Source organism: Lathyrus oleraceus, chromosome 2 (assembly GCF_024323335.1).
Source record: "Lathyrus oleraceus cultivar Zhongwan6 chromosome 2, CAAS_Psat_ZW6_1.0, whole genome shotgun sequence".
Classification (NCBI taxonomy): Eukaryota; Viridiplantae; Streptophyta; class Magnoliopsida; order Fabales; family Fabaceae; genus Lathyrus; species Lathyrus oleraceus.
The window spans coordinates 427,976,808-427,987,306 of record NC_066580.1 but is presented as its reverse complement, the minus strand read 5'-3'; the positions used below and the strand labels follow the sequence as shown (position 1 = coordinate 427,987,306).

General features: G+C 43.9%; 1 protein-coding gene across 1 annotated transcript; it reads left to right on the top strand.

Annotated features, from left to right (window-relative positions):
* Positions 1–780: 780 nt before the first annotated feature.
* On the top strand, positions 781–7,339 carry LOC127119936 (uncharacterized). Its single transcript, XM_051050305.1, has 3 exons — positions 781–1,169; positions 2,961–3,025; positions 5,433–7,339. The coding sequence occupies exon 3, from the start codon at positions 5,479–5,481 to the stop codon at positions 7,177–7,179; it is 1,701 nt and encodes a 566-aa protein (XP_050906262.1). The 5' UTR covers positions 781–1,169; positions 2,961–3,025; positions 5,433–5,478; the 3' UTR covers positions 7,180–7,339.
* Positions 7,340–10,499: the final 3,160 nt, after the last annotated feature.

The window sequence follows — 10,499 nt, the reverse complement described above, 5'->3', positions numbered from 1 at the left end:
AGAATGAAGAAAATCAAGTCAGGACAAAAACTGCCAAAAATAGCAAGTGACTTGTAACTGAAGTTTCCAAAAATGGAAAGTTTTTGACCTCAAAAACAGAAGTCCAAGGAAGCTTCAAATGAAAAATTGTTCAACATGACAGATGTAGATCTTGTTCTCACCTTTCCAAAAAGTCCAAGAACTTGAAAATCCCATGTACGGTTTGCAAAATATGGCTCAGTGAATTTCAAAAAAACCCGTAATCAGGAGGCCATAACTTCCACATGCTTTGTCCAAATTGCAAGTTCTTTATATGCACAAACTCCATTTGACATGTACTTTGAGGGTGCATCATTGGATTTGTTCAAAAATGGCCAAGGCAAAAAGTCACTTTTCAACTGGACAGCTGAATTGGACCAGGGGCAAAATCGTCCAAAAGTCAAAATATTGGGAATTTTTGAATGGGACTTTTTCCAACACCTCAGGAGTGGCATTTAGAATGTGTTTGAATCCTCATTTCATGGCTAGGCTTTGCAAATTGAGTTTTGGTTTGAAAAGTGCAATGGTTGAAATTGGACATTATGCCATCAAAGGGTGAAATTGCAAAATACATGACCAATTGAAATGAGAATTGTTTCTACACATTACATATGGTATTTGGACTTGTTGGAACCAAATTTGAGCTGGCATGTGCTGTCATGTGGAAGTTACCATTTTGCCCCCACTTTGAAAATTACCATTTTCACTAACTTTCCAAATTGTTAATTAAGTGGATTAAGCTATGATTAAGGGTACCTATATATTCCAAATCATTTCCTAATCATAACTAACTCTCACTTTTACCAAGATTGGATCTCAAACTTTCCAAATTCTCAAGTTTTCTCTCAAAATCTCAAGAACACCAAACCCTCAAAACTTCATCAAACTTCATCGAATCTCAACCAATTTTCGAATTTCTTTTTGGATTGATCTTGTTTCATCCTCTTCACCAACTGTTTTTGGTTATTGGAGCATAAAAAGCCATGAACACGACTGTCCAAGTAAAGCATCATCAATGGTGAATTGTGATTTGGCGCGGTAGAAGCGATTTCCATCGAATCTAAGCTTTGCATCCTACTTCCACAAGCCTATGCTTCATCTGTTTCATTAAATAGAGCGCAAAGATCACCAAGAACAGCACTGCACTTCAGGTATTCCGAAAACTCGAATGTCACGGTTTTCCAAATTGTTGTATGCTTTTTGTAGCTTGTTTCGTGTAGATTTCAACGATGCTTCTGGTTTGTGAAACGGATTAGTGTAGAGAAAGTTATGTTAACTCGAAGCTTTGAATGCAAAACTTAAAACGCTCGATCCGGAATATTTAGGAAGAATTAATTGAAATCAAGTTCATATTCATACTCCATGCGGTGAGACGATTCCAACGCATATCCATTTGTTGATTTTGGTTGAGGTTTGAGTCGAAACCGGTTTTGAGATGGTGGAGTATGTATCGCGCGAGGAAGACGACATTTTCTGTTGTTTTTCACTGTTCAATCCAAAATCTGTTTTGAATATTTAAATCAGCTGTTTACCGCCACCGCCATATTTAATTATAAGGATGCCACTGCTATTTTAATTACATTTAAATAATTACTGAAAATTAATTAATCAATCTTAATTCTAAAAATTCTAACAAATATTTTAACACATTAAAAAATTCATTAAAAATAGTAAAAAAATCCAAAAAATATGGAAATTTTTTCTATAGCTTCCTTTTTGAGTGTAGGTTTTTTTTGACCTATTGGTCAAAGTTGTGCTTGGGGAATATTTTATTTGACCTAGGGTATTCCATTGTATGTCCATTTTTGATACATGTTTGTAATTTGATCATGAAATACTCATAATGTAGAATAAATTCTTGAAAATTTTTGTGGTGGTTCTTGACTCATTGAGGATTATTTATATGTGAATTTCATGAATTTTGGATACCTGGTTAGAGAGCAGCAAATTCTGGAACTTAGGTGTGACAATTTGTGTCACACCTCTTGATGTCAACTTGCAGGATTTTTTTGAGTGACCTATACATGTTAGAATTGGCTGAAATTTTGCATGATGACTTGTTGACATGTTAGGATGTTGTATGAATTTTTGTAGAATTTTTCACTGCATTTTCTATTTGATCATGATTTTTCATTTCTGGAGATCATTTGTGCAAGCTCATATGACATAGGTTGGTAGAATAATTGGGAAATGCTCACATTGTATTGTATGGCCATGAAATTTGATATGCATGAACTAGACACATTTTAGGACCTCCTTGTTTTGGTCTCATCCATTTCTTTTTTGTTTTCAATGAGATATGAATTTTTGAAGTGGATGTATGCATTGATGGTATGAATTGAAGCATGAAATGGTGTCTGTTTTTGTTGATTTTCATTGACATGGTTCCATTTGCCCAATGGATCTCAAATTTGACATGGTAGACCTTGACTGACCCCTGTTTAGGTGTATTTAATTTGAGAATTTTTGGATGTGTTTTGGTATGGATTTGAATGCAATAATTCTGTTTGTATGTTTGGTGCTTCATTTGAACCAATATGGATTGTTTTGTGCATAACATGAGCTTGGTGGATGATATAAACATGAGACCAATGATGTTTGCTTGTGTTTGATGTTAATTTGATGTTGGTTAATGAATACCTTGCTGTTTTAACTTTTTTTCTTGCTTTTGGACCCTAGGCTTGGCCTAGTGGTCTAGTTGCTAATATTTGCTTGATTTTTCAGGATCAAAAAAGCAATGTACATGGAGAATGATCCAAATCCAATTTTGATTGATGTTGTGGATGTTTGTACACTAACATAACATTTTTTTGTAGGTGTTGAAGCATAGGCTTGAGCCTTGGCTTGCCTTGTGTTGTGCATAGTTTGTTTAAACTGATTGATTATACACTTGTTGTTTGGTTTTGTCTGATTGATTACTGATTGAGTTTGATTGTTTCCAGGTACTTTAGTTGCTCAGTTCCTTGTGAACTATTGCTTTGCTTTGCTTAAGCAACTTGCATTTGAGGTATAACCTTCTTACTTCATGTAGTCTGGAGACCCGGCTGTTACCGGGCCGGGCAAATTGTCTGAAGTCCTCCTTAAGAGGCAATGCTTGTGTATGTTTATTTTTAAGCCAAGCAGGAAAAGCCCTTCAAGTAAGGCAATTGGTGGAAGGTAGGGACAAGCAACCGTCCCCCACTATTCAGTGAGTCTTCTCCTTGCTCCCATTACATGGTTGTAGCATTGAGATCAAAAGCCCAAGATCTTGTGCAGTGCACATTGAGTCAGAGTCATCGAGTATAGAAGGGTTCCCCTATTCTGGACCCATGCTCATTTGTCAGCTCTCCCTGGTTAGGGATATGAGCTGTGAGGTCTGATCCTCACTTCATCCTTTCATCTGCTTCACCTTAGCCTCGTAATGGCAAGGTTAAGAGCAAACACAGCCTGTACAGACGATTGCTTAGGCAGTCAAACCTGATTGATTGAGCCCCTTGTTTGGCTATAGTGCGTGTTATGTGGATATCTGATTGACATGCTTGTTTGAGATACCTGTTCTCAGTTGATGATATATGATTGTATGCTTGTGTGCTAGCTTCTTTCCTGGTTAGGTTAGTTTGCTTATGCAAGTAGGATAGAAAACCGAACTTAGGGTTAACGATGCATGACAACATTAGGCTCGAGTCTCAGCTCCCTAGTTGTGTATCTTTCCCCGGTTTCTGGTTAGCAATTTAGTCCCTTTCAGGGGAACTACATCGCCCTGATCCTCGTGCCAGACGAGGTATGTAGGCAGGTGGTCGTGCGAGACCACTCCGGGCAACCTTTTTCCTTTTTGCGTGCGTTTACTTGTTATCTGACTGTGCTGTTTGGTGTTTTGGTTCGGATGCCGACGTAAGCCCAGTGATTGGCAGTCGGGCTCCACGTTTGCCCTTTTGAGTGTGTTCTGGTTCGGATGCCGACATAATTCCATCCAGTGGTTGTCGGGCTCCACGTTTGCCACCCTTGCTTGTTTGTTTTGTGTTGTTTGGCGTGTATAAGCCGAACTACAGTGGCTCTGATTCTTGTTCCAGACAAGATATGTAGGCATAAGGTGCGATACCTTATCGAGCCCTTTCTTCTTAACCCCACCTGCGTCCCCGTGTGTGTGTGTGATGTATGTTTATAGCAACCTTATCTTTCTAGAACGTGGATCCCGTCGAGTACGACGGACGTGAGGGGTGCTAATACCTTCCCCTCGCGTAACCGACTCCCGAACCCATTGTCTTGGTCGCGAGACCATGTCTTTCCAGGTTTCTCTGAGCGTTTCCTTTCCCTATCTTGGGATAAATAACGCTTAGTGGCGGCTCTGTGTGTTTTCTTTTTAGGCTCGCCGGTTGATTTTTCGCAGGATGCGACAGCTGGCGACTCTGCTGGGGACAAGGTGTTGACCTATGCTGGTCCATCGTCCCTAAGCGAGTCTCTCCTAGCGCTTTAGGATAGGTTTGGTTGCTTGTTTTGTTTATTTATTGCATTTATTATACTAACCATTGTTTATATACTTGCATTAAATATGTGCATGCATCATTACTGTCACGTTGCCATCTTCCTCTGCAGGTGGTTCTGTTACTTTGGGGTGGGTGTTCTGAGTGGGGCTAAAACCCAGGCCCGAGTATACACCTAGGACTAGTGTGGTCTCACGTTGCCTCTTTCATGTTAAGTCAACATGTGCCTGGCGGCGTGATGTGCCACAAGCCGGACGAGGCTCACTTGATAGTGCTCATCTCTGTGGATATTCCGCTTTGTTTGAGTCACTCCATTTGAGTTGTTGACTCTGGTGACCGATCATTCCCGGATCTTTGGTTTAGACGATTTTAAGGGAGCTACAATGGCACACCCGAAAGGGCAAACCCATTGAGTATCTCCGCCCGATTGTCGAGACTATTATCCGCCTTAGGATGGCTTGTTTAGAACCTACCTGTGAGGGGAGGGTTGTTCTGTCAGATGTTTGTTCAGATAGCCTTCAGATGGTGACCTTTTGATCTGTGATTCAGAGACATAATTATAAGTCGGATTTATGGTTATTTATTGCTGTGACGCCGGAGTGCTGTCCGTGACTTATCAGTGGGGATCCGTTTATTTCGGATTCCCCGGGCCGAGATATGTATCAGTGGGGATCCGTTTATTTCGGATTCCCCGGGCCGATTCAGATGATGGTGTGTCTGCTCAGAGATGGTCTGGTGTTGATGATGATGATGATGCATCTGTCTTCCGTTTATTTCGGAACCCGTGGATCAGATTGGTGATTATTTGTCCACTCAGATGGTTATGATCAGTTCAGAGCCCAGATTCAGTACAGATAATCAGATGGCTTGGAGGATGGCAACGCATTGCATTCATTCATCAGCATCATTGCATTTTGCATTATTTGCATCTAACCCATGTTTACCCATATGCAGGGACACTTTTGATCGAGATTCTGGTTGAGAGATTTTCTGCTCCAGTATGAGGACCGGTTTGAAGAACAACATTGCTTACAGTTTCTTTGATCCAGAGATTGGTGTGCTCAAGGATATGATAGCATTGATTACTCCTGACCATGTGGGAATGTTTAGAGAGTCATACGGCGGTATTCTGAAGATGGTTTTCAGACTCACTGACTGCGACAGGAGCGCCATCCACACTCTTCTTCAGTTCTATGACCCTGGGTTGAGGTGTTTCGTTTTTCCAGACTATCTGTTGGGACCTCTGATGGAGGATTATGTCAGCATCCTGGGTATTCAGATCCGTGATCAGATTCCTTTCCATGTCACTAGGGCGGAGCCGGACGTCCTTGGGATTTCACGTGCTCTTTATTTGAGTCCGGAAATGGTCAAGGAAGGTTGGAAGGAGAAGGGAAAGTTACCTGGATTTCATTTGAGTTTCTTGGAGGCTAATGCCAAGGAACATGCTGCTGCGGGTAACTGGAAGACGGTTTGTGCTCTGATTGCTGTGAGCATTTATGGGATTGTTCTGTTTCCTAACCAGAAGAATATTGTGGACCATAATGCTATCAGATTGTTTATGCAGAGAAACCCTATTCCTACCCTGATTGGAGATGTCTACTACTCAGTGCATAACAGGAATGAGAAGAGGCGGGGTGGTCTGGTTAGATGCTGCTCTCAGTTGCTCTTTAGATGGTTCATGGGGTATTTGCCTTCCCGAGGTGCGTTTGTTCAGATTGACCCTAGTGTCAAGTGGTCCTTCCGATTAATGGGTCTGCGGGCTGATGACATTGCTTGGACTCATAATGGTTTAGCTGGTCAGGACTTCATATGTAGTTGTGGGAGTTTACCTAATGTGCCTTTGGTGGGAGTTCAGGGTTGCATTAATTACAACCCGATGCTTCTCCGGAGACAGATGGGGTTTGCTATAGAGGGTCCTCCTCTCGGGCGAGAGATTCAGGAGTCCTTCTATTTCCCGATTGATGGTAACCAGACCAAGTTGAGGCAGGTATTGGACGAATGGCGAGATATCCAGAGGAGGGGTAAGGTTCCTTATGGCAAAGTCAACTGCCGGTATTTTCCACTATTTGAGGATTGGTTGCGGAAGAGGATTGAGTCTACATTTCTACCGTTCCCTGGAGGTGACTCAGTGTGGCCTAGGATTGAGGGTCCAAGTTCTTCTGTCAGCATGGATGAGTTCTTAGAGGTGAAGCGGGAACGAGATCAGCTACTTGCAGAGAAGACGGAATTGGAGATGAGTGTCGCTCGGGTTCAGAGAGCTAATCAGGAGCTCAAAGCAAAGATGGAAGATCAGGATAAGCGGCATGCTTTGGAGACCAAGCGATTTGAGATGGATACAGCCTACTATGGGAAGGTTAGTCAGGCTTTGGCATCTTCAACAAAGGAGCATGATATCACTAAGGAGAAGCTGTTCAGAGCATCAAAGGTGATAGAAGATGAGAAGAGGAGGCAAATCCTAGTCAGGGATCAGAGGGATGAGAGAGCCAGAGTCCTCGCTGCAGAGTGGGAGGCGGAGAAAGCAAAGATCAGGGCCGAGAGAGATCATTACATGGCAGAGAGAGACCACTACTTCAGACAGATGAAGATTCATCAGAAGGAAGTTGGAAGACTACAGCAGGAGAACATAGAGCTCAGGTTCGCCGCAGAGTTCGCGAGGATGGAGGGCGAGATAGGGCCATCTGCGGGACCCTCATCTGGATAGATCTTTCATTTGTGTTGGATTACCGTCAGGCTTGTTGACGGAATTCACTTGTCTGTATTTCTTTCCAATTTTGGAGGATTGTATTTGACTTTGTCTGGTTGATGTATGACTATAGCACTGTTTGTGCACTTTTGGTTATGTGATGGTGATTTTCTATTCAGTGATTGGTTGACAAGCTTTATTTGCTTTACCGTATGCACTTACACAAGCACACACATGGTTGGGGGGAATCATGCTAAATCACATATCTCCGATCTGCACGATGAAATCAAACACTGCTAATCAGAATGTTAATGCCGGCTTATTATTTGTCTCGATGATGCCAGGGTCGAGAGACAAAGTGTCCTTCATATGGATAGACACTGCATACATGCATTAATCATGATAACTTGTGTTTTATTTTGCAGGTGACTATTACTAACGTGCTTGTTTGTAAACAGGAACCATTGCTCGCGCTCGTAGAGCTGTACCCCTGCACTCAACTCGCCCTCACAGATATTACACAAGAAGAAACACTCCCAGACTCATGGAGCTTCCCAGTGCTGATATGCTGGAATTGAAGGAGAAAATGACCGAACTGATCAATATAATGCAAGGTTTTGCCATTGGTCAGAAAGCGCTGGCGGATAAAGTTGAGAAACTCGAGCGGGTTTCTGCTCAGAACAGTGGGGTCAACCTGGATGGAGTCTCCAACCAGGGGCAGGGATCTCGTGATGGTGGAAAGAGGACAACAGTTGGTCTGGTGAATAATGCTGGTGCTGCTGGTCAACCTGGGCCTAGTCAGAATCTGAAGGACAACTTTGTGCCTCTGTTTTATGGCTTTGATGATGATCAGGAAGAGGATAGAGAGGCGGATCAATTCTCGATACAGAATGAGCCGTTTGTGCCTTACAACGTTCCTCCACAGAACAAGGAAATCCAGCTGCTGGCTGAGAAAATCAAAGTGCTTGAAAGTTATGCCACGCCAGGGGTGGTTAACATGTCCAACATGGGATTGGTGGAGGGGATTGTCATTCCTCAGAAGTTCAAGGCGCCTGCGTTCGACAAATACAATGGCAGTTCTTGCCCGGAAACTCATCTCCAGGCATTTGTCCGCAAAATCTCGGCATACACCGCGGATCAAAAACTGTGGATGTACTTTTTCCAGGACAGCCTGTCTGGGGGCTCCTTGGAATGGTACACCAAGTTGAGATCGTCCGATATCAAAAGCTGGCAAGATTTGGGAGATGCTTTCTTTAAGCAATACCAATTTAATGCTGATATGGCTCCGAGTCGTACCCAGCTGCAGGGTATGTCTCAAAAGCATAACGAAGGATTCAAGGAGTATGCGCAGAGGTGGAGAGAACTGGCTGCAAGGGTGCAACCTCCTCTGGTGGACAGAGAGATGTCCGATTTGTTCATGGGGACCCTGCAGGGGCCGTTTGCAGAAAGAATGGTGGGTTGTCCTGTCACCAATTTCTCTGACATTGTGGTGGCAGGAGAAAGAATCGAAAGTTGGTTGAAGCTGGGTAAAATCCAGGGTGGTGCATCTGCGTCGTCTCTTCAGGAACGAAGAAACCGTTCGGTAATAACGGTCAGAGAAAGAAGGAAGGAGACACCAGTGCAGTTTATACACAGCGCGGACCCAGTAGGGACCGTTACTTCCAGCACAATGCTGCAGTAACAATTCCTGCTGAGTCTCAGTCAGCACAACCGCAACAACAACAGCAGCAACAAAGACAACCGTTCCAACAGAGGCCCCAGAGGGCTGGATACCAGGTCAGGGGCAGAGCAAATGATAGACAATTCGACAGGCCTCCGGTGACTTATTCGTTTCTGTTGAAGAAGCTTCTGGATCTCGGGCTGGTGCAACTGAGGATGCTGGCGCCTTTGAGACCTGATCAGAGGCCGCCCAGTTACAATGAAAATGCTAAGTGCGAATTCCACTCGGGTGCGCCCGGGCATAATGTTGAGGACTGCAAAGCTTTTAAGCACGTAGTCCAGGACCTAGTGGATTCCAAAGCAATCAACTTTGCGCCTTCTCCCAACGTAAATGCAAATCCCATGCCTGCGCATGGTCAGAGGGGAGTAAACGCTATTTCTGTGGAAGATAGAGTGGGGCTGTCTGAGGTCGATCAGTTGAAGACGCCTTTGGTTGAGTTGAAAAGACAACTGCTGATGAATGGGGTTTACCCGGGCTGTGGGTTTAAGTGTGCTGAGTGCACTATTTCTACGAACGGTTGTGAGCTTCTGAGGAAGCATGTCCAGGGTCTGATGGACGGTGGTGAGATTGTGGTCGAGAGGACTGAAGGAAAGAAGGAAGAGGTCTCCACCATAACTATATACTATGATCCGGTGGATTTGTCTAACCTGGTGGAGGAGGCTCCAGTTACCATCACGGTACCTGGGCCAATTCCATATGACAAAGATGATGCCGTACCTTGGCATTATGGTGGGGAGGTATATTGTAATGGTGAGAGGTTGGAGGAACAATCCGCTAGTGAAACCACCGTGCTAAAGGTGGATAATGCCGGTCCCAGCGGTTTCACTCGCAGTGGAAGGCTGTTTGCTCCCGACGCGTTGAGGAGGGGAGAGGAAGAAAAAGAGAAAAAAGAAAAGGCCGAGGCTTTAGCCAGGGCAAAAGGAAAATTTGTGGTGAATAATGAAGGTACTCCTGTGACGACACCGACGCCTGCGGGGTCGGATAGTAAATTTGATGATGAAGCTGAGGAATTTCTGAGGATTATCAAGAAGTCAGAGTACAAGCTGGTTGATCACTTGCAGCAGACTCCTTCTAAGATCTCTATTCTTTCACTGCTGTTGAGTTCTGAGGGTCATAGGGAAGCTTTGTTGAAAATATTGAAGAAAGCTTATGTGCCTCAGGAGATCACAATCAACCAGTTAGAGACGGTCGTATCCAACGTGCATGCTAGCCATGGGTTGGGCTTTACTGATATGGATTTGACCGTGGATGGGAGAAATCATAACCGGGCTTTGCACATTGCAATGGAATGCAAAGGAGCCGTGCTTTCGCATGTGCTGGTTGATACCGGTTCCTCGTTGAATGTGTTGCCTAAGAAGGCCTTGGCAAAGTTAAATTGTGACGGACTGATTTTGACCCCGACTGATTTAATCGTGCGTGCTTTTGATGGGTCAAAACGGGCCGTGTTTGGAGAGGTGGAGTTACCAGTAAAGATTGGCCCGGAGGTGTTTAAGTCAACCTTCTATGTTATGGACATCCAACCAGCTTACAGTTGCCTGTTGGGTCGCCCATGGATTCATGCTGCGGGAGCAGTTACGTCGACTTTGCACCAAAAGCTGAAATATGTCTGGGGAGGCCA